Source organism: Idiotropiscis lumnitzeri, chromosome 1 (assembly GCF_059441095.1).
Source record: "Idiotropiscis lumnitzeri isolate Australia: NSW breed Sydney's pygmy pipehorse chromosome 1, RoL_Ilum_1.0, whole genome shotgun sequence".
NCBI lineage: Eukaryota > Metazoa > Chordata > Actinopteri > Syngnathiformes > Syngnathidae > Idiotropiscis > Idiotropiscis lumnitzeri.
In genome coordinates this window covers 1,820,727-1,845,999 of record NC_142391.1, presented here as the reverse complement: position 1 = coordinate 1,845,999, position 25,273 = coordinate 1,820,727, and the positions used below count along the sequence as shown (strand labels likewise).

The 25,273-nt window shown below is 41.1% G+C and overlaps 2 protein-coding genes across 2 annotated transcripts; both read right to left on the bottom strand.

Annotated features, from left to right (window-relative positions):
• Positions 1-2,293: 2,293 nt before the first annotated feature.
• emx1 (empty spiracles homeobox 1) lies at positions 2,294-7,272 on the bottom strand. Its single transcript, XM_088310029.1, has 3 exons — positions 6,710-7,272; positions 5,308-5,492; positions 2,294-2,669 (listed from the first exon to the last, which is right to left on the bottom strand). Exons 1-3 carry the CDS (start codon positions 7,152-7,154, stop codon positions 2,502-2,504), a joined length of 798 nt encoding a protein of 265 aa, XP_088166155.1. The 5' UTR covers positions 7,155-7,272; the 3' UTR covers positions 2,294-2,501.
• An 8,379-nt stretch (positions 7,273-15,651) lies between these two features.
• Positions 15,652-17,447, bottom strand: noto (notochord homeobox). Its single transcript, XM_088305740.1, has 3 exons — positions 17,150-17,447; positions 16,890-17,068; positions 15,652-15,858 (listed from the first exon to the last, which is right to left on the bottom strand). The coding sequence occupies exons 1-3, from the start codon at positions 17,436-17,438 to the stop codon at positions 15,652-15,654; spliced, it is 675 nt and encodes a 224-aa protein (XP_088161866.1). The 5' UTR covers positions 17,439-17,447.
• Between the last annotated feature and the right edge of the window lie 7,826 nt (positions 17,448-25,273).

Sequence of the window (25,273 nt, the reverse complement as noted above, 5' to 3'; positions counted from 1 at the left end):
CTCGTGAGTGCACAAAATCACCTGCAATGTTATTTATCGAGCTGATGAAACTTCAGTTCGTGCGTGTGCGTGTGCGCGTGCGTGTGCGCGCACCAGCGTACAAACAAGTTGGAAGTCCAGAAAACCAAAACAGTCCTTCACAACACACATTTTGTGCTCTTTGTCCAAAAACGGAGAGATTTTAAACCCCCCACCCCTTGCCCTCGCTCCTCTTGGTTTACAAAACAAAACATCAAGGTCAGACATCACGGCTCATCGCTAAAGCCTCGCGGTCATTAGCGACAGATTCCTTCCGTTTCCTTTGACAGGTGATTACTGAGGCCTCTGCCGCACAATGGCCGGCTACTTTCCCTCTCCGTCTGTTTTATTTGTATTCGTCGCGACTCGGCGAGCGCACCTGACACCTGCGCAACTGCCTGGCCACATTCCTAACACGTTTGTGTAAATCTGCGCTTCCCGACAACAAACCGCAGAAGGCGACCGACTTCCTGGCACGTTTGCGCTGTTTTGTCTTCTCATGTCAATTTGTTCAAGAGGCCCTAGAAGTGCTCAGACGTCGTACCTTGACGTGTGGGAGGAGAGCAAACTGCGATGATCGTCGCTCGGGGGTGTTTTGTGCTTGGGAGCGAGACCTTTATGTGGGCTTATATTGAACAAGGTTAATCACGTATTACAGTTTATGTCAAGGGAAAATGGAGTTTAAATCAAAATATTATGAAAAAATGTGGTTAAAAAAATGGCAACATTGTGGAGCATCTAGATCAGGGGTGGGCAAACTTTTTGATTGGCAGGCCACAATGGGTTCTAAAATTTGACAGAGGGGCCGGACCAGGAGGAGATGGATACAGTGTTTTGGGAATTTAATTTGAAATGAAATTGAACAAAAGCATTACAACAATATATATGTCTTTGAAAAAGCACAATATTTAGAAAATAAAACATTAACAAGGTTTATTCATTTAAATTTTTTTTTTCAAGTTTGGCGGGCCGGATTAAAACATTCAACGGGCCGCATGTGGCCCCCGGGCCGTAGTTTGCCCACGCCTGCTCTAAATCTTCTGGAACGTGAACGCGGAGTGATCACACGCAGGCAACCGGAATGCAAACATGGACGCGCAGTATCTTGCGGAGTGAGCACATGTTAAAATTTGCTCCTCACAACATTGTGGAGCGACCATGCGTCAGAGTCTGCTTGAACATGAACACGATATTTTGTCTACGGAGTGACCACGCTACACAACACTGCGGGGAGACCACACGTTAGTGTCTATAACTCAAAACATTGTGGAGCTGTCACATGTCAAATTCAATTCCACACAACGTTGTGAAGCGATTTCATGTCACAATCTATGGCTCCCACTAACCAGGGCCGTACTGATTTATGAAAAAAAAAAAAAAAAAAAAACGTCGCCCGTCGTCGCGGAAGTTATTTATTTCGCTGCTGCTCAAATGCTAGGTGCCAAGCTATCTTGTGCTGCAGCAGTGCAGACTTTATTGGTCCGAAAAAAAGTCCGTGCACAGCAGCAACGAGCTCTGTGATGCGGATCGTCTCCTCCGTGCTGACAAATAAACGACCCCACTAACAAGTAGCGTTTTAAACGAGGAAGCGAACGAGGTGCGGAATCGCTAAAGTGAAATACGAAAATACTTGAAATGCTTCGATGTATGGTCGACTTTTAACGAAAGCTATGAACGGAAATGTTGTACTTCCATCAATACGTTTCGAGACGAAAAATAAAACGACGGCTACATTAGCAATTTAGTAGAACGGAAAACGGTCCTTGCATTATGACAATAATAGCTTTTTTTGTTTTTAATTCTATAATGGCATTTTCTGTCATGTTTGCAAATGTCAAAATTCCCCGGGTGCCGCAATATAATTTTTTGCGAAAATCGTTCAGCCCAAATTCTCACAGCATTTTAGAAAGACTACGTCAGTCTAAGTCACGCCGGCTTGTGCACCGACCACGTCAGAATCTACTTCACAAACAAGAAGCAACCTTATGTCAGAGTCCACTTCAATATATCAACAAGGAGCGTCCACTGAAATCATTTTCGCCGTCAACGTTTCGTAACGGGACTTATCTACAAAACGCGACCGCTTGGATTGGTGCTGCTGTTTTGCTTAGCGCCATGATTTCATTGGACTCAGCAAATAAGTCTTTCTACGCATGTGCACAATTACGTCTTCAAACTGAGAAAGTAAGGCATCTATTTGATGGAGGCATTTATTTTATGGGATGACGCACCCGACTCTTTAGATGCTATACCTGGCGAGAAAAGTAAACCAAGATTGTTGACCGACACAGCAGTTTAATGAACGGACAGCATGAGAACAACAGGGTGGGGTCAGGGGGAGGGCCGGGGGCGTCCGTCTCGGCCCGGTCCACACACAGTCTTGTTTGCTCCCAGTATGTCTATGGATACTTAATCATATTACATAATAAATAGTGTTGTTGGTCCTCATGAGGCAGCAGTGTTTTGGTTTCTTTTGTTAACTTTTAGTCCTCTGAGGTGACGTCAATGTCCTCGGAGCTCGTCTGCTTGGTGGCCATGCGCCACCTGTTGATGTGGTGGTTGCCCTTCTTCTTCTGCTGGGCATCCGGGCCGTCCTCCTCCAACTTCTGGCGCTTGTACTTGGTCCGACGGTTCTGGAACCACACCTTCACCTGTGCACACACGAGCCACACACTTCAGTTAGACAAAGTGCAAAGTTACCGTGGAAACAATATTGTGGAGTCACAATGTGGAAATCTAGTCCACGCAACAGTGTGGAGCAACCACATGTTGGAGGTCTACTGGAACAAAAACATGAAGGCACACAACATTGAGCGGTAACCACAACACTATGACCTACACACCGCAGTCTCCTGGGATGTCAACATGGACAGCAACAACATTATGGAGTGAACATACATCAGCATGCTCCATACAGCACCTTGGAGCAACTATTGTGTATGTCAGCATCTAAAGGAACAAACAAAAATGCTTAAAACATTGTGGAGTAACCACATGGCAATGTTTTCCACACAACATTTTGGAGTGACTACATGTCAGGGGCTACTGGAACTTACAGTGCAGGGATTCACACAACATTGTGGAGCGACCATGTCAACTATACTCCACACAACATTGTGAAGAGGCTACATTCGAGAGTACTGCACACAACATTGTCGACTCTAATGTAATGCACACTACATTGCGGTGCAACCACGTGTCACAGTCTACTCCAACATTTTGGAGTGACAACAAGTCAGGCTCTACTGGATCCTGTATGCATACAATATTGTGGGGCGACCACATGACAGAGTCTACTCCACACAACATCGTAGAGCGCCCAGATATCAGAACCTAATCCACATAACATTGTGGAGCAACCATGCCACTCTACCGCAACATAACATTGTGGAGTGACCATATGTCAGCGTCTACCGGAACATTCTGGAGCGAACATCTGTCTGTCTACTTTAATGTCTCAATTGATTCACCCAACATTGTGGAGAAACCAGATCTCTCAGTCGACTCCACACAACAATTTGGAGCGACCATATAATCAGAGTCTTGTGGAACGTAAACATGAATGCACACAAGATTGTGGAGTGACCATGACACGGTTGACTCCACACAACATTGTGAAGTGACCACATATCAGATTCTATCAGAACATTCACATGGAGGCCTGCTTGCACTTTTTTAATGTTTCAATTTAAACATTATTACATCTGTTCCTTTTTTTGTCACCTACTCGCCAGATCATTTGCATTCATTAAGACCTTTTCCAGTATCGTCAAAAATCTTCTCCCGCTGTTCGAAAACAAGCTTCCCGAGTAGTCACGCATGACCTTGAAACGGGACTAATTAAAAAACTAAAACATGCTAAAACTCTCTTTTCTAAAAAGGGAAAAAAAGAGAGACTTTATATTCCAATCATAACTGCAATGAATCTTTTTCCGTTGAATGGCATGACTCTTTATTCCAGTTGTTATTCTTGAGGGCAATAATATGACATTGACATCGTGAAGCAAGCGGTGCTTAATCTTCAAGTCTCCTTTCAGGCGCACAATACCGCTGGCTTACCAGGTGTCTTTTTATTGCCCATTAGACATAATTGACACCCACGCAGCATCAATAACACGCACATCTTCATCCAATAACAGCGTTAAATATGCCACACGCTATTTTGGACTTGTCAAAACGGCAAGAGCGAGAGTGTAAACGCCGTCATTATGACTAGTAATAAAAGCCCGGTCGATAAATTTTGCTTTGATTACATGACATGATAGCTACATAATTTACTGGGTTTTGTTCAATATTTCCAGTTTTTTTTTTTTGTGATAGCATTTGCACGGCTTTTTGGAGGTTAGTCACATTTTGGCAAGGACTCATTTACAGACGTTGAGCAAATGATTATGTGATTTATTAAGACGTGCCTGGAATCTTGCTGTGGTTCTAATTACGAGATAATTCCAATTTGAAGAGTCACATCTAAGGAGATAAATATTTTAGCTACTTCTCAAACCAAGGATTGGCAAAAGAAAAAAAAACATTTTGAACAGCCTGATGAGCCAAGTTAATCATTGATGAGAAAAACGTTAATGAGAAAAGAATAGTCCATTCTCTTTTTGTATTTTGTTTTTTTCAACAAACAATTAGTTCATAAAATTTAAAGCATGAAATGAAAATGTGATTATTTTACTGAGAGTTTTGAGTGTTTAAAATTAATAAAAACAATTATTTGATTAGATAATTGCAATAATGCTTGGTGGGCCGGATTCCGGGACATAGCGTGCCACGTGTAGTCCGTGAGCCATATTTTGGCTAACCATGTCAAAATGCTACAACAACCACCACAACAGAAAATGTACTGTTAAATTAATAGTTGACCATTAAATATTTATTTTGAGGGAAAACAATATTCTTCATGTTTAACTTAGATTTACATTTAAATTATCAGTTTGCTTTTGTATTTATTTGCACTTTGTTGGTTTGTTCATATATTATTAATGTCACACCGTCTGTATTTCAGCTGTGACAATAGAATTTCATTGAAAGAGAATTTGCCTCATAGAATGAGCAAAGTATCTATGTGTCCAAATAAAGAGAATCCTTTACCCACAAAGTTATTAAAAATAAGTTATTCCTTAAATTGTTGTCATCGGCCAGCCCATCCTAAAATGCCTCTAAACGGCACTTATTTCCGGTAAAAGCGGCGCGATTTTCCCAACTGTCGCGATATTTCAGAAGCACAAGCTTTGTCGAATGTTCGTCCCCCAAAAAAAGAGTGCGAATAGCGGCCATATTTGTCACCTGCGTCTCGGACAGACTGAGGCTGCCGGCCAGTTGCTTCCGTTCGGCGCCCACCACGTAATGGTTCTTCTCGAAGGCCCGCTCCAGGCGCAGCAGCTGGGACGGCGAGAAGGCGGTTCGAATCCTCTTGGGCTTCCGTGCGAACGGGCCATGGAGGAGCAGGCTGTCCTGGGACACGTCGTGACCTGCCGGTTAGGGACGACACACACCTGTCACGGATCGCCATCACGGCTCGTTTCCGCCTTTCTGATGAAGCGTCGCAAGGATGAAACTGGACCGCCATTGTGGTTCCGACTCGCCGAGCAGGTGAGTTGTCGGCAACTGTCAGTCTGTCTCTTTATACTTCGAACCGAAGATCAAAACGAATATATTTTGGGCTATTTTTTCCCGTACAGTTGTAAATATAATCGATTTAAGCAACATTGTCTCGCCTAAATGACAGACAACCAGGCTGCTTTTTTTACTAAAATCTCTTTCTCCGTTTATTGTTTTCTGATGTGGACCGAGTAAAATTTTATTCAATATAAAAAGCACACAGAAGATGCGAAAGCAAAAACAAAATCAATTACGTTATCTGTAAAACATATTTTTAGTTAATAATAATAATGACTTACATTTTGTGTTGGTATTGTGGATGTCATTTAATACTGTATGGACATTTACTGTAATCTACTTTTAAAGAAGTGCTTAGCGCATGCCGAGTAATAAAACAGACGCGATCACTATATCGCTGTTTAAAAATTTAATTAGTACAATTTGTTTTCAACTCAATGTGACCGTTTTTATTCTTTGTTTTATTGTTAAACACAAGAGGTCATGTATGTGCGTTATTTGCTCATTAAAAAAATAAATTGTGCCTGCTCATAGTTTAAATATTTACATCGAGTATGATTATTATTCAAGAATAAATAAGTACGTTTTTGTGCTTATTTAACAATTAAGAGAATGCAATTCTCATTGAGTGTGTGTTGTTCGTGATATTGCAGCAAAAAAAGCATGCACCCCCACGTTGAAGACCTGCATTAAAATTTCAAAAATATCAATCCATTATGATTAACACTAGGTTTGTATTATTTGTATTAGATTTATTCTTCTATTTGGAATCTGCAGTGTATTTAATCCTATGATGACAACAATCAGTCAATGATGACAACTATATAATTTAAATTCAATCACAGGGGTTATTTGATGTTGATATATATTTATTGAAAATATCATCATGCATTTTTAAAGCCAAAGTCGCATAATAGGTGTAAAGTCGCTGAACGATTATGAAACGTTCTGCATGTTTATTTTTTGCATTTATTGACTAAAAGCATCGGTTATTCATTCATTCTTGTGTTGGTTTAAATAACAATCTATATTGATCTCAGTGATATTCATCCACAAAGAGCGAAATTACCTTGAAACCTGTGTCCAAAGAAGCGGTTGCGCAGCACCCAGGGATAAAAGTTGAGCGGGTCTCGATGTTGCGCGGAGCCGAAGAAATGCGCGTGGTGTTGCAGGTGCTGGTTCTGATGTTGGTGGTGGTGGTGGTGGTGGTGGTGATGGTGGGGGTGGGGGTGGGAGTGCGAATGGGCGCCCACGGCCAACGACGGGTGGCTCACCGACTCGGGGAACACCAGCTCGGCCGGGTTCGGGTACAGCGAGCGGGCCACTGCCGCAGCGGCCGCCGCTGCCGCCGCCCCCCCGGGAGCTGCGGCCGCCTGGTAGCCGCCCATCAGGGCGTCTGCGGCGGGGACGGCGTAGCTGAGCGCCGTGGGGCGGATGGGCTCGTCGGCCAGCGGGTTCTCCTTGGCCACCAGAGACTCGATAGTGAAGCAGCGCTTCCCAGCCGGCGCGAACATCTCCGGACAACAAATGTCTTTTTTCTTTTTTTTTTTTGTTTGGTTTGTTTTGTTTTGTTTGTGGGGGTTTTTTCTCCCTGCTAAATGTTTAGGGCTGCATGTCCGACTTTTCTGTTGGTGTGGAGCCTGGAGATGTTGCTTGAAAAGTCAACAGTGCCGCAAGTCCTCCTTGACGCCAAAGCTTTCTTCTATACGCAAGGCTGCACAAGTGAGAGCGTGCGCGCGTGTGTGTGTGCGCGCGCGTGTGTGCGTGTTGGGTTGTTACCACCACCCCATCACCCTTCTGCGCGGACGCTGATTGGACCGCAGCGCATGTCAACCAAGTCCAGAAGCTCTTTTTGTACAGTGAAATTTCCACTTCATATCGGCTTCCAAAGACGCTTCCAAATGATCTTAAATGTCGCATTTTCCTCTTTCACAAGCGTCCCGTAATGCAGTCCATTAAATTTACGGAGAGGGCAGTTTGTTTCTTTACTTGATCTCAGCCTTGCGTTTTGATTTTCGCAAGTAAACGAGTGATTGTTTTTATTCATCTGCAGCCACAACAATACATATTTTATCATTTGGATGTATGGCTCTTTTTTTTAACCAATGTATTTTTCCCCTTGTGAAATTTCCCTCGCATTAGAGTCGACTGGTTTAAATAAATTTTATTTCGTCCCATTTATCTTTTGTGATATTGGCTCGTGTTGCTTTTTCAATTTTAATTATAAACAGTAAAATATTTTTCAAGCTGTTTCAATTGCGTTCATTTTTAAAATTTTTATTTCGTCATTTTCCTCCTCAACCAATGAAGACCAAATGGCAATACAAATAATGCCCGTAATCATTTTTGTCAACGTTACTCAAAAAATAGACTTTCCCTCGAATTCTGTTGAAAATAACGTTTAAAAAAATAATTGGGTGTATTTAATTTGTTTCTATTATTAAATTTAACCACAATGTTAAAGTTCTCTGCAAGCTAAGGGGAAAAACAATTCGTCCTCTATCACGAGGTTTCAGGTCGTGGAAACAAAAGTGGGAATGAAGGAAAAAAATGCACGAGTGCTGATTAATGATTGACTTGGGAATGTGCTGCGAGTTGCAATAGAAAATGATTAGCGTCAAACAAGTTGTTGATGAGGCGTTTAGACCTTGAAAGGCTCCTAAACGCGCCACACCATCAGATTTAATTTCCACTAGTGACGTCAACAGGAGGCGAGCGAAACTTCGTTAGGAGTTGCAACTTTGCAGGAATGAAGCCTTTTGTCATTGAACTCACCTCATTTTCTTCCTTTTTTTTTCGAACGAAAAGCGTTTTTGATCCAGAACAGCCTGCAGGCATGCACGCGCGCTCATGCGCATCTCCGCTGCAAGTTAAAGTTAAAATGTTTGTGCGCGCGTGTGTGTGCGTGCGCGTGTGCGACAGGAAACAACCTGCACCACAGATCCTCTTCTGGATGGTCACTTTATTAGGTACATCTCGCGTTATAAACAATGTAACCAAAGATACTCTTGATTGACACGGTCAAACGCTGTTCCTCATATTCTGACTAACTTATCGAGCTGAGGGGGCTTCATTTATCAGTGGAAATGTGCGTTTTGAATTTTCTTTTCTTTATTTTTTTAATGGCCACAAATGAGCAGTAATCCATAATGTTAGTGACTTCGGAAGCGTGGATCAGCATATTCGTCTTTGACCTTGATCCGTTACTGCCGCACAAAAACGGGATAAAAATGTAAACTAGTTTTATAAAGAAAAATAGCACTCTACAGTCGTGTATCTTTTGCAAAACACGGGTTTACACAATGAAATCGAATGTAAAGGTATGGCAAAGCAGCTTTATTTATGCCGTACATTTCAAAGTACGCGAGGCAACTCAGTGTGCTTCACACACCCAAAGACCCAACGCCTATAATCATTTTCAAAACAATTAACGACATTCAGAATCAAAACAGACAAAACCAAACATACGTTGACGCCATTTAAACACGAACAGAAGTCTTTAAATAATAAATGCATAGTCACAATGCGGTATTAATCCCAATTGAAGCTTGCAGACTAAAGAGAAGGCTAAGAATGTATTTGACACCTTCCAGACGCATAATATAATAACGTGTGTGAACGTTATTAATATATAGTGGTAAAGAAATGAACAAAGGTGTTAACGAACGTGTCCCACGCACCTGCTACCTGTTTGGCGTTTAAAAAAAAAAAATATATATATATATATATATATCGTTTACTCTTTCGCTACTGATCGACATCAAGTTGCTTTAATCAAATTTTAATAGTTAACTGTCATCTGTCTGTTATATGTAAATAAGTGTTGGGAGCTCTTAAAATGATTTATATTCAAGAACTGTCCCATTAAAATCTGCGCACTCTTAATTTCAACAAATATGTAACAAAATGTTCTTGTTTTAAACCAATACATAAGTAATACAGAAATTAAAACAAGTTAATCAGGGGGTTTCTAAACTGTGATTTATTTTGGGTCGGTTGGCGCGTGTGTGAGATAACTGAGAGCGAACACTCCCTCCTGTGGTGAGAAAATGAACTTGCAAAGGAAACTTTTGGACGTTTCTCAAAAAAGTCAAGATCACAAATGGTTTGTTTGTGTTACATTTGTTACATAACATTACGTATTTGTAGTACCAATATGCATTTGAGTGAAGATTGGGACGGTGGAGTGATGTTAATACATAAAGCACAATATAAGTTATCAAACTTTATTAGACACAGGTCCATTCCAACAACACGAGAAAAACAAACACATAAAGATAATTGAGAAAAAAATACAAAACTACTAGTTAAAAAATAATTAATTTATACAAACGTATACAGAGTGTGGTATAAAATTATGATGTGTATATGAATGTTGTGCCAAAACTAAATTTAAAATTGTATTACTTCTGGCCGCATCAACTATTTCTAGAAAAGTGATTCTCCAACTGTGCTTCGAGGACTCCCTCTTGTGGTGCACTTGCGTTAAAAAAATTAAGTAGTCTACAATACGCTTGCATTGAATCTTTTGAAGATCGTTATTTAGGAATATTTTTCACTTTTACTTGTGTACATTCCAAATACACTTTCCCTGTATTTAAGTTCAGGTTTACACGAATATTGAGTGTGCTTTTTGGGAACGAAACTTCTTTCTCGTTTACAATGCCACTCCAATTTAAAGTTGGTCATGATGGTAGTACATGCAGAGATCAGTATTTATTTCATTTTTTTCCCAGCTGGCACTTAATATAAAGTCTTTGAAAAGCTCTCTCCAAGAACATTCCTGCCAATAAGAATAAAAAACAAGACATTCGGAATTGCGCATCTGTTTTCTGGGTTTATGCTGCCATCTGTTGGTCAAACTTAGTTACAACAGCTTTGTTTTTTTGCCGTTCTGTACTTTGTAGAATTAACTGTCATGGCTGAAGTTATTAAAACGTGACTAACAGTCACGTATTCCAGATTAATTACATATCACATTGTTGTCCGTTCCTGCTTCGACTCTCTTGAACGAAGTCGGGGGAGGCAGGGAGATCCGTCTCCGAGGCCGGAGTTGCCCTGGGATCGCGGTCGGCGCACGTCGTCGTAAGGCGGAGCCCTCAAGATATATCAAGAATAGCACGCCAGGAGGGAGACTGTGGTGTACCTGTAGCCTCGCTTTATTTTGAATGCTCCCAACTTTTCCTTTACACTTGTCTCTTTCCTCATCCGCCACTCGAACACATCCAAACCTCTCTTCTTTTACGCATGCGCACTCACACGTCACACGTCACACAAGCTTGTCACGATACTCGCGACATGTTTTTAATCTCTTCCAATTGACTGTTTAGTCAAGAATAACAAACTGTCTCAATACCGTGACTATCAAGCACTATTTTTTTATTTCGGAAGAGCTGCAATGAAATAATTGCAATGGACGCAAAAGTTCCCCAAGAGAGCATTATGTTGATGTGATGGAATGTGTGATGAAGGGATGGATGAGATGGCTCCTTCCTTCAAATAAAACTAATTGGCACATTATGTTTGTGTGCTCAGCACTAATGTGAGCGCCAATGCTAATTTAGTGCGCCACTTAACGACTCGCGCAAATTCACCCCTGTCACGATAACCGTGCACATGGCAAAAGTAGCACGTCGCTGCGTTTGTGGCACCTGCGCGACAACCTGCGACACACACACACACACACACACACACACCGCCCATCAACCACCACTCGGCTTATTAAACAAATTTCCTGCGAAATACATTCAATTCAGAACATTGATCACTTGTGCAACCACTCAACAGTAAATTTGAGAATGGCAAAAATATGAAGGTTTTTCAGCCTATTGTTCAAAATGTAACAGTTATTTCCATTATAACAAGTTCTCACTATCTATCAATCTATAGCAAGTTTAACATGTACAAGATTTTTCTTGATTTAGCGTTACTTCATATATAAATATATATATATATATATGTATATATTCTTTTTTTTTAATAATACAATTGTAAATATATAGTAATATTCAAATTCTCAAAGTCACAGAATGCCTTCTGAAAATGTGGATTTTCTGTTTATTGGTGTATCAATGTGTACGCAAATTTAAATATCCATCCATTATCTGTACGGCTTCTCCTCACGAGGGTCGCGGGTGTGCTGGATCCCTTCCCATTCCTCTTCGCGCAGTGGGCGGGGTACACCCAGAACTGCTTGCCAGCCAATCGTCCTAGTGACAAGTTGGAGTGTTCAATTACCTACCATGCTATGTTCCCGGAGGGGAACGTGCAAATTGATCTGGGATCGGACACTCCACCTGCAGACATGCTAACCAGTCACTGCGCCGCCCTTAAATATCATTATATCAATGCTTTTTTTTCACAAATTTAAAGAAGACTTGTGCTGTGCCTTCATTTTTTACATTTTACTTGATTAAAATAAAAATGTTCTACTATAATAAACAATTTGAAAATGGTTAGCATAAATGTCATTAAAATGATTAAAGTAAAAACAAACGTGTTGTGTTCAGTGGTTTGCTACAAGCTTTAAATTTTGAATCCTTTAGATGACTACAAATGATGTTTCAAAATAACTAGTCTTGATCTATCACCGACTTCCATATGTCATTTTTGAGGAACTTTGACATTTCTCCCAATATAGACAAATAATTCTACTTAAATATTTGTTAAAATTATTTTGTACAGCAGTTTCAGGCTTAGAGAATTCAAGTACAACATTTAAATCAAATGTTCTATATTGCGTGCCTACCTGAAATGATTCCTTAGTCAATTTTATTATTTTGCGCCAATATACTTGATTTGTCTGCCTAAAGAAGTCATTCGACTATATACTCACTCTTTGTAGCCACTTTATTGGTACCGTTTCCCTGCGCGCGCTGATTGGCTGGCAGTCTGAATGCGGCGAGGAAGTGGCGTGTCCCCGCCCCCCGTGTCTCCGCCCCCTCCCCATAGGAGGCTTAGTCCGTACGTGTTCGGCCATTGTGTAGACTCACAAAAGAGTCTGCTTCCACTTCAAACGCGGTAATGAAAGCTAATGACTATTAGATGAAGTGCGCCATATAAAATATGCTAAGCGCCATTTTGACGACGCATGAGAACTTTCACACCTTCTTCTCGCCTCCACTCTTGATGCGCGACCTCCATCTTGGAGCCCACAGGTCCCCCCCGCCCCCACAGCATGTCTTGTTCTTCTTCTTAACTATTGGAAATTCTTAAAGTGGTACGAGGGCTCCCTCCAGTGGTACGTAAAAAAAAGATGACCAAATTAAATGTTTCAACTGGGTTTTATATTACAGTGGATTACGTTTTTCTTTTAACAAATGGACTGACTTAAGTACACTTAAATTGTATTCCACTTTTGTTTTCAAGACTTATTCAATAACTTAAATTATTTGTAATGCATTTTAATCGAATCATTTTGCTGCATTTAAGCCCTGTCAATGGCCACTTCATTAGGTACACATGGACCACCAATATGCTTTTTCAAAGCAGTTCAGCTCAGCAGGTTCGTCAACGGAACTAAGACATAAATATTCATGTTTCAATTACTAGTTTGGTCCGTAACATGATAGAAAATAGGTCAAATCGTTCCAAAGTAAAATCAAAAGTTTTATTTTGATTCAACACTAAAATAATCATTGACAAGCTGAAAAAGTGAAGACAAGATATCCAAGAGCTCCTCTCAGCAAGTACGTCAACGTTGAAACTCATTTGGCTGTTTTAGGGTGCTTTCGTCAAACTGACAGCTGTTGCTAATACTTTGATTAAGACAAGACGACTGGGGAAAAAGTCTGGTAAAAACATTCAAGATGTCCAAATGTTAGCGTCGTGCATGCGAGCTCAGATCAGTGAGCATGACAAAGGAATATCTCATTTGTCTTTTTGGCTTCTTTCGCAGCATCCACAACGTCATACTGACAGTTGTCACTGATGTTTTATTTGTCTAACGGAAGAAGAATTTTTACAGTTTTCAAGTCAAATTAGCCTATGTTCCTCCTTATTTTTCGAGCGATTGCTATCACCTTTAAACGCACATCGTAATTCTGACAACATGACCAGATTTTGAAGACTCGTGACACAAGTCACGCAAGCAATGGCAAGAGAGTCTCAATTTGAAGCAGCCGGCAGCCCCCCCGGTGTTGCTTTCCAGCCGTTGCCCTTTGCTAATTGAGATCATGACAACCTTTTCCCAACCCCCTCCCCAAATCCTCTTCATCGCCTCCAGTTTTTCCCAGGCCTCCGCCGCCCCTCGTCCTCCCTCAATGGGATTACGCTGGACGCTGAGATAGCGGGCGTCATCTCATCGTGCTGCTTTTGCGGGTTCACGCGCAAATCAGATCACATTCACCGCAGAGATCTGCTTCGCTACTTTTCATTCAACTTGATTCGCTGACATCCTCTTCTTTAGTGAAAGCAATAGTTTGATAGTTGCCACTAGTTTAGACTAAAAAAAAACTGACTTCTATTTTGAGGTGGCTAAAAGTCATCTAAATTGGAACAACTTGAAAATTTCTATTATTGACATTTATGGCAAGAATTTGAGTTAGCACAACAAAGCAAGCAAGTTGTTTGCTCCAAAACAATTTGCTGAGTATTTTTTGACATATCTATTGATGGTTGCAGACAACACAAGAAACAATTAGTTCCGTAATCTCTTATTTCTTCAATGAAAAGGAGGGAAAGTCAATTTTCACATTAGCGTAACTTTGTTGAATTGCCCATAAATAGATGGCCTGTCAGTCGCAGTGCAAGTCATTTTGTCAGTCATACGGAAATGACATTTTGCCACAAGTTGTGTCAAATGATATCATCCTGTTTAAGTCACGCTTAAAATAAATCGAGTGTATCGAGGATGGTGCCCTGCGTGCTCCCATTGTGGTGTGATGTGGTCAAAGTGTTTGTAGTCATGTTTGCCTAAGCCCAGAGCCCCAAACAATCCCTCTTGATCCTTGAGGTGAGTCTTTCTTCTGTTCGGGACTCTTAAGAGCTCCTCGGTGCAGATTAGCGACACGGAAACCTTCCCAGCGTGTCGTCTTTGTGCTCCGTCGTCTGTGCTCCAGCGTCGCCAATTAGCCGCTCTGATGGACTCCGTCCTCGCGCGTCTTATCCCGGCACATGCGGCTGATGTGTCTCCGGTTGCCCGCGGGAGGCCCGAGACCAGTTTGCCGTTTACGTCCGCCCCGGTTCACTTTATTTGAGACGAACATTTGACTGCTCGCAGACAAATGAGGATGAATTTTTATTTCTTTTGTCAGCCAAATGCTTTTAATCCATGAAATAATTTTTAATGAAGGAAAATGCCACGTTTGGCCATCCGATTACTGGAATGTTTGCATCTCCGCCACGCTCCTTGTGAGTGTTTTCATTTCTCTTAGTCCCGTTCAAAAAAAAAACAGCTCAAAGTGCATTGATGACTCGGGACTCTTTTTATTTTTCACTCCACTCTCGGGCCGGCATATTTGACGCTCACTCGTAAGGACGAGCAAGTTGCCACTGTCGTTAGAAAACAAACCCCAAAAACTTACGACAATTTAATCATGCCCAGAGAGGAGCAGTAAATTATAAAATGAACCTACAACCGTTGCTGTCTTTAGGCTTCAAAAGCAAAATTGAAGATTGTGACATTTAAGAACTTTCAGCAAAATCTAGCTGAAATGCTTTCTGCACTTTTTTCTTTCAGCTTCTTTCAAGTTACAGAAAGTGTCCAGCAAAAGCGCGCTGCCACCTCGTGGTCCCCATATTGGCCTTTGTGAGAAACTGTTGGAAAAAAAATTGTGTCGGGATTCTTTCTGTAAAGGAAGTCAGACAAAGCAGTGCAGTTCATTCCATAAAATATATTTCTGAATGTTCTGAATTCAAATATACAAAAAGAACAATAGTCAAAGAGCAATGCATGTAGAAAAATTAAATATAAAACTATACATCTATTAAATATTCATAGGCTGTCATCTATTCATGGTGGGGATGTACACGAGTCTTTCCTGAGGGGGGGGGGGCTTCTTCTCTTCTTTCTCAGGAGGGCTCGGGGGCGTCATCGGACACGTCCACGTCTACGTCCGAATCGGAGAACTCTTCTTGGTCTTCGTCGGCGTGGCCCTGAGATCCGGGGCTTTTGGGCGGGGTGGCGGTGGCCAGGCCCAGTTTGGCTAACTTGGCCTGCTGCTGCTCCAGACTCTGCTTGCGCCACTTGATGCGACGGTTCTGGAACCACACTTTCACCTGGAAAACAAAACACCGCAAGACGGTCGGAGGCGCGTTCGACGTCCCGCGGCCACATTTGGAGCTATTTACTCTTCTCAATAGTTTGCCAAAGCTAGATTTAAAAAAAAAAAAAAAATTTTTTTTATTAACATTTAAAGATTTTTTTCCTTTGTGTACAAGAATAATTTTGAGTCATTAAAATTGCTATTTAGCGGGTAACTCACCGAATGTCACTTTGTATTAAGTGTTTTTTTCTTCATATCAAAGACGAACTGTCACGTCAAAAATGCTATCGAAGCATTTTGTGTTTTGAACACTAATATGTAAATATGAAAAAAAAAGGGGAAAAATAATTTTTGAGTGCTGGAAATTGCAGTTTACTACGACTACCTTTTCAAAGTGTTTCAATATCAAAGACACCTGAAAGAAGAAAAGAGGCTAATCAAGTGTTTCTCTTTCAAATCAAAAGAACACTTTGTTTCTCACGGAATGAGTTTGGATAATTGCTCATTTAGCTACGTACTGAAAGTCACTTTATTGTTTTTACCCACTCAATATCAAAGACATAAACACATCATGTTTTATCTCTTAATATGTAAACAAAGACGAAACCTTTCGACTTTGAATTTCAGTTTTGCATGAAACTACTTACCGAGTGTCTCAGATTGTTTCCAACTTCTACAGTATCAAAGACACTGTATGACGTCAGCACCGACTGAAAGTGACTTGATTTGACCCCCCCCCTTTTTAATGGCAACCTTGATGCATATTTCAACCTGTTTATGTTTAATCTTTTTTTTCCCACGTAATATCAACTGAAACGCATTTTGACGCGCCGTCTATTCAATTCTACTTTTTGTCTTGCAAAATTATTATTTTACCACAGGTGCAAAAAGAATCCTATTGATTTGTATCTACAGCAGAAATTGTGATGCTTGAACCTGCAGTTAGTCCTTGGTGAAAGTGCCCCCCCCCCTATTCGCCCCCCATTTAGTATCGCCCTCTAGCGTTACATTATGCGCATTTATTTGTGTCGTGCAGTTGCTGACCTGTGCTTCGGTGAGCTGCAGGGCGGAAGCGAGCAGAAACCTTTCGGACCCGACCATGTACTGCTGCCGGGCGAACTCCTTCTCCAAACGGGACAGCTGCTCGCTGGTGAAGCTGGTGCGCATGCGCTTGGACTTGCCACCCTTGGCTTTCAACGCGTGCACCTTGGGCATCGACGCCGCTGCAAAACAATTCGTATGAAAACGTCAGACGAGGTGAGATGGAAATCACTTGAAAGTTAAAACTAAAAAAAAAAAAATACCTTGCGCGTAAAAGGCACCGCGACAGGACGCCTGGTAGGTAAACGGCGGGCAGCAGTAGACGGCGGAGTAGCCGGCGGGCAGCACGTTATACGGGCAGGGCGCGTAGGTCACCCCGGTGGCGAGGGGCAGTGCGGCCGGGTAGGAGAGCCGCTCCGAACTGCGCTCGTCCGGCTTGGCGAGCAGCGCGTCGATGGTGAACGACTTGGACGAGGGCGGCTGCGCCGGCGCGTAATTGCGCAGCGAATATCCGCCAAAAGCTGCCGTGGGTCTGCTGCTCGGGATCTGCATCCTTGCCACAAGAAGAAGGTGCGAGGCCAACGGTGGGCCCTGAACACCTCCTTCTTTTATACCCGGCCGGACGCGGAGGTGTCAACAAGCCCACCACTTCCCCCCCAGCCGGGCTTTTGTCTCCCCAAGCACAAGATGAGAGGAGCCAGCATGCCGACAACGTATCCAATTAATTGGTGGACTAGTACAAGCTGCGATTGTCAAACATCCTCACCCTTTGAGGAGGGGGGATTCTTTTGAAGACGAGGGGGTTGGGGGTCGCTGACTCCCAGCCAGAATTAGTCGGCCTACAAATTCCTGCATGGATCTTGAGTGTGAGCGTAATCACAACTGCTGGGAAAGCCTTGATGTTGCCAAATGAGCTGATTCGAGGCAAATCAGCATCATGAAGCCCGCGCAGGGCAGCTGCAGCCGGCGTGACCGTGCGAGCGAGCACGGAATTGATTATTTATTTTTTATTTTTCTCATTACATCTTGTGCCGTTTAAGGAGTCGTCATCGGAGCAATGAAGTAATGCACAAACACTCCATTACGGCCTTTCATGAGAACAATGTCGGAGGGGGGGGGGGGGGGGGGCGGCAAAGCAAAAGTGTGACGTTTTGCAGCCGGGGTGTCGCTTAATGGAGGCGTCAGATTTGCCAACTGATGTTTTTCTGTTGTTTTTTTTCCCTCCACCCGACATAATCAGTCGAGGCTTCAACCTCAATGCACAGTGTTACCGTTTACAGGGTAGCCAATGAAATATGGTATTTGTTGCAATTGAGTTGGAGGGGGGCGGTGGGGTGCCCATTTTGCATTACACGGAGAAAAGTGCGAAAGTCATTAGAGGAGCAAAATTGCAGCCTGACCCCTCCTCCCTCTCTGCTATAAAAAAAAGTGTCATGTATTTCATTTGACTGGCTTATCTTCAATGCATTTATTTGCACATTATTATGAGGACATATTTGTAAGTCTTTTTGGGTCAAGTTGATCACCTGTGCTTTGCATTTCATTTAAATTGTCAGCTCGAGTCCGCAAAACACTTATATTACAGTCAAACAAAAATGAGATTAAAAAAAGTTTTATTCTCTTCACATGAGACACATTTTATCTCTCATCTCCGTATTTTTATTTCCTGATTGCATTTTCAGTCGTTTTAATTATTGCGCTGCACAGAAGCAATTTTAGAATGTTTAATTAAATATCGCAAAATATATGCCGTGTTATTTCCATTCTTCGAATTTTGTGCATTGCAATGCTGCGGTCTTTTTTATTTATTGGATTTGTTTTAATTAATTGCAGGATTTGAACACATTATGATTTAAATCTCAGCACTTTAGTTTCTATTGATTGCATTATTCCACAGTATAGTTTTGGCAATCAATAATTTACCCCATCCAGTTACATTTTTTTACATTTTAATTAAATTAAGAGACACAAGTACATTTTTCTAGATTTATTTTTTTGCTTTTGGCTTCGTCTTTTTTCCCTCTCTATGGCACAGGTTTTCATTATTAAAACTTTACTTAGGAACATCTCATGATAATGATAAATATATAATATAAAAATATATTTTTTATGAATTGTGGTTTGTAAAGGTTCCGCAAAAGGTGACTTTATACATATACATTTAATTTTTGCAGTCGTACAACTTAATTTTTTTCTATATTGTAGTTTTGCTTTGTTGTCAATATTATTTTAATTAAATGTTTCACAGCAAAGTGGACCTCCACATATTAGCGGTCAAGCATTGGTGGGTTCCGATTTATTCATTTATTTTTTTAGGGGTGGGCTCTCCCATTTTTTTGTTGTATTTGAACCCCTGATCATTCGTGTTTTTTTTAAACCCGTTCTCATGTTTATTTTTTTTTTCAGGTTCAAGGAAAAACGTTTTTATGGCAATTATAAAAAGCGTCAGTTATTCACGGAGTTCTTTTGCCTTTCGTGTCAAGCCACTGCAGTTTTACAATGGATTGTAAAACCCAACGTCATTTAGAGCACTGCAACGTAGTATGTCCATCTTAATGACTGCATTCATTCACAAAAAAAAAAGTATTTCCATTTTGTTCAAGTCAATGCAAAGTATGGTGCGCTATTTTTTTTCAACTTTATTCTAAGGATTCCCGCTCTGATTTGTGTTAACTCGCCAAAGTCTTTCCGTTTGATCCTCTGCACTTTCACTCTTATTTGGGTACCCCCCCTCATTATTGCACGACCGTATTTGCGTTTTGAGCGTCCTTTAGTGCAGCCGTGTTTGCAGTTCAGGGCGATTGCGCTCCTAATTGCGCCTTGTGATCTCTTTGCTTTGCTTTGCTCACCGAGGTGCTGCTGCTGCAGCTGCAGGCGAGGAGAGGCGAGGCGAGGCGAGGCGGCCTCGCCCTTTCAAGTGCAGCTCTGCAAACATGGCGGCTCCTCTTTGGACGAGTGCGCAATGTGCGCATGCACCCTCCCCGCGCTGTTTGCTCTGCTCGTCTGGGTGACACTCCGACGTCTCATTAAGCAGGTAAACACACTATTGTGCAGGGACCACCCTTGCAGCCAAATGCTTCGAATTAAAAAAAAAAAAAAAAATGGGGGGGGCATTAGTACAAGTTTGATTTGCAAAAAGATACGCGCACTTTTTAGTTGATGACAAAAGCAGCGGAGGATTTGATGAAGGGTGTCGGAAGGTCGGATGTGTATTGGAGCCAGACAAGGAATACACTCGTCCCATTCAAAGGCATGAATGAATGAGTGGGTGAGTGAGTGAGGGCAGCATGACGTCACGCTAATGGGCCATCGTACACGAATGAGCTTGAAAAGTCATCAGCGACGTTTCCGACGCCGTCGCGTGCACGTCAATCATGTGCAAAGCATCCACAAAGGCAAGGCAGGCAATGATGCAATTAAGAGGTCAGAGTTGCATAATAACTTGCTCTCAAAACAAATCGGAGTAGGCTATTTTTTTTTAAATAGTTGATTCAATATAGTTTACATAACCGTAGTATAAAATGATTCATGTTCATTTTAATTATGTGACTAAACCTTGTAAAGTCCTGTAAAAACTGAAATGTATTATTCATTTGAATGAAAATATTTATGTACTTTGTATTTTTTCAATACAATTTTTTTCAGTTCTTTTCAACTTTTTTTTTATTTTTCAACAACCAACTAAAAATGATGACTACCAGTATATTTTCTTTCATTTTTAAATATTTTATTTAGTTTGTCTTCATTTCATTAGATTTGTGTCTGTTATTTTATATTATTATTATTTTCAATAATTCAACATTATATTCTTAACAATGGTATAACGTTATGAGATATTTTTTAATTTGATCTACTTTATTTTTGGAGTTATCGTAGCTTCAGTTATTTATTTTTACTTTATTATAATTTTGTTTCATGTTATCTCTATTTACTGTCCTATTTTATTATTCATTAATTCCTCCATCATAACATCATCATCTCTTCACTGATTGGCTGGTAGAGATCAGCTGGTTCCCGGCTCTGGATGGTGCCGGTGTACCTAATGAAGTGTCCAACGAGCCTACGTGTTGTTGATGCAGGAAGAGTCTTTTTTTGTTTGGAATATTTTCTCTGTGTGCGGGTTCAACAATGTGAAAAAGTTAAAGCGATACTCGTGTGGCGCGATTTTGACCGTATGAAATTAGAGTCCGCACTTGCTTGAGGGGAACAAAAGCCTGGAGAAACCCCGTCATCGCCATTATTAGCCTGCCGTTGTTGTCACCCCGCTGACGCTTTTGACACGCACTCTGCGTTCCTCTCGCACACATCCACACGCAACTGCATGTGGCAAAAGTACAGAAGAAGAAGTTCTTTTGCTTAAAGATTTTCAGAGCAATGAAAGCCATCTCTCTCCGTATGATGTGTGTGCACTCGTAGCTAACAATGAGGCGCTCTAACTCGACCGCGCCAGCAAGAAGCCCCTGCCCGCATGCTCGCTATCAACTTGGATTTTTGGGAAAAAAATATTTTCCATCCGTCTCCGCCTTATGTCGTCCGTTGGCTGACATGCATGCACTCATGGCTGACAACGAGGCACTCTAAAGCGTCCATGCCACTATACTATTCGAAACCCACTGTTCTGGTTGTCAAATCCCACTTTTTTTTTCGTGAAACTTCTTCCATCTTTGTGCACTCGTGGCTGACAACGAGGCACTCTCATGCTTCTGATGTAAATGAACATGCTCAAGTTCTTATACAGTCGCAACTCATGCCAAATGTCAAGGTGCGTCACTAGCCACCATTTTAGCCACAAAAAAATCGGTCAAATTCGTGAAAAACACTTTCATGCCATACCGCCGCAATTCAGTACGATATTGTCTCTCATCTGTAATTATCTTCAATCCAGTGCATTTGTTTCCAAAACCAATTCTGAATTCATGATGACTTGACGTTGATATTTTGAGTGCGAACGGCAGGCCAGGCCAGGCCAGTTACGCTCCGTCTCGCCTGCAATACACATCTCAACATGGACACAACATTAGGTACAGCTGCACGCTCACAATACTAACACTTCATTTCCCAAATGATCGTGCGAACCTTCGTGGCAGTTATCGGTTGGAATATTTTGCCGATGCCAATATATTAGCAACCGCTTTGGATTGAGGTGCTGTTTGATAAAAAAAAACAAAATAAAAATTAACAAAATGAAAATATGAGTCGTCACGTGCGAAGAGCACTGACGATGGTGCATGTTGATGCGTCCGTTGCGTGTCGGCTATGCTGACGTTGCGTGCTTTGCATTTGCACGTGTGGCAGCCATTAGCCAGAATCCATTAGCATCGACACCCGCTACTGTACGAGCCCATCGAGGGGCCCCTCCGAGGACCCTCAGGGCCACCGGAGTAGCGCTGGCTTCATTATGCACTTAATGAGGGATTAAACTTCTCCGGAAACGTTCCAGGAACTCGCGTGTGTATTCTGGATGTCTGATGACGTGTTTTTCATTTAGAACACGTCAACCGCGCTCGCTTGTGTTTCGCTTCATCGACAGCAGCATACAGCATTTGAATTTGTCTTTTTTAGCTATGCTATGTTAGGCGTGACGAAGGTTTGGGAGCCAAGGGCGATTGGTTTCTGATCGGAAATGTCCATCTGTACCCGATATTCCCATTTGTTTTAGATCTAATTAAATAAATCTTTTTTTTTTTCATGCGGCAAAATGTGTTCTTGGCAAATTCTCTGAGATTATATCAGACTATTGGATGGCAATGCACATTTAAGTTTGCATCAAATTCAGATAAAAATATAAAATTCCAGAAAAAATGAATGCCTGCGCTATGCATATCGCGTCGGCCATTATCACAATATCAATATTTTGTCGATACATTGATCAGATTCGTATCCACTTTTCATTTAACAAGTTAGCGTCACGCACTGTGAATAGGCCTCCATTTAGACGCAACGTTAGCTCGGCGTACTACGCTCTCCATTGTCATTTAGCCAGTTAGCTTCATCATCATTTGGCACGTTAGCATTTCCTACTTCATTAACATCTTCGCTTCATCGGTAGCATCTGTTTTCATTGATATGCAATTGGATTTTAATTTAGCAATTTAGCTTGGTCTACTCTTTGAATAGTCATTTAGCATGTTAGCATCATCTACGGAATCAATTTTTATTGCTACTGTTTCTTGAGTACTCCTCCATCGTTAGCTCTGCCCCGCGTCTGTTTTACTATAATGTTAGCTTGATCTACTACATACCGTATACTTCAATTTAGCATGTTAGCTATAATACGCTATTTGAATTCTTCCACAGCATTTCCCCGCCCCCGCACGTTAACTTTGTGTATGACATGTTTTCATTTGACTATTCTATATATCGCCACCTAACGATGTTAGCGTTTGGCCGTACTGCATCGATTTGAATTTAGCCTAGAAAAATATTTCACTTTTGCATGTTAGCTTTGTCCGCTGTATTTCTTTTAAATGAGCATCTTGTAATGCGAATACGCCGACTTTTCACGCCAAACATTAGCTTCGTATCAATTACCGTTTCGATCTATCTTCATTTAGCATGTTAGCTCCATCACGAGACCTGTTTTCACGTAACTCATGAGATTGGCTGATTCATTCAGCACTTTAACGTCATTCATTTGTATCTACTTAAGTGGAGCATTTTAACTTCATTTACCGCAAAATGCTAATTATTTATCTGATTTACTCATGCAATGAGGGGTTAAATCCATGGTGTTCTTGTCCTTGCATTGAACAAGAGTATATCATTTGTGGCCCTTTCGTCCCAGGTGGAGGTTTTGGGAGGGAGGGTCTGTGAAGTGGTGGTGTTGATACGGGTGCCGATGCAGACACCCCCCTCTAATGGAGGTGAGAATTGGCGGGTTGGACTTTAACACTTGACCCGTGTTTACACTTCCTGTGGGTGTCATTGTCCGTAAAGTGCCTGCTCGCTCGCTCACATGAGGCCACGTTGCATTCAGGGACCTCGGGTTGGGCCGGGCCGGGCCGGGCCAGGACGGATATGGCCTACGGTCACTCACTCCACGCACCGTCGCACCATCATTTCCTCTCACTTCTTCACATTCTCTGTTTGCTTATTGAACTTCTACACTTCCACTCCACAGCGCGCACGCACACCCCCACACGCACTCGCTCTCTGTCTGGCACGCACTGCCTCAGGCAGTTTATGGGAAAATAATGACAAAACCATTAAACACATTTTATTGTTACGGCCTGAAACTAATATAGGTTAAATTCATAATCATCCCTGAAAATTGTTCACAAAATGCCACATAATTAAGAAATCAATGCAATTTATTTAAAAATGTATGCAAATGTATTGAAAAGAAGGATGAAATAGCTCCCATGCAATCCCCCTTTATGTTATTTTACAACAGTATTAACAATTGTATGCAATTTTAATCCTCCCTTAAAATTCCTCTTAAAATGACGCATAATTCCGAGCTCAAATTAAGTTTTGAGAATTTGTTTAAATTATTAAAATGAAATATCAAGATTAACGTGAAAAATGTATTTCCCTCTGTAATGTATTATAAATTGTATGACGTCACTTAAAAATCGCTTAAATTCTTTGGAAAAGTACCCAGAATTTCCCAGTGAAAGCACATCTTGAGCTTAGTTTTTTTTGTTTTTTTTAAATAAAAACCATAATTTTAAGTATGAAAATCGTATAACCCGTTTCAGATATATTACCAAAATTTATTCGGATTTAAAATAGCCCTTAAAATACTACATAACTTTTTTGCATTGTAAAGTAAAAGCAAGTTTTGAGAATTTGGGGAAAGTTTATGAAAAAATAAAAAAATAAAATAACTTTATAAATAAAAAAAGCAGTAAGTATTATCACATGCAAAAAAAGTATAAATTACAAATGTGTTCCAAAATTGATTAGATGCCAATAATGTCCCTTAAAATTTTCCATAATGTATTCAATAAAAAATCTAATGCAACATTTTAAAATAAAAGGAAGTTTTCAGTATTTTGTGAATATATTACAATTCAAAAATAATAAATAAACATAAATAAATCTTTCAAATACTATGTCCAAAAGTATGCTAGTGGCCAAAATGGTGTTTAAAAAAAGGTTGATGCTCCTTTTTGTGTTCAGCAAATATCTTTCTTGCATTAAACTGAATACATGTAATTTGTAGTCAATCATATAAAATCCTTTATAGTCAAATGTATAAAATCCTTTAATGTTTCCATGGCAACAGCGGTTTACAGTGATGTGCATTGTATGCATCCATGTAAATTGTAAAGAGCACATCAAAGCATCAAAACAAAGACTTGAGGACACTTTGCGCCTCATAATGGACTCCATCATGAGCACACACACACGCAGACCACTTCCCCTCTCACACGGACACGCAC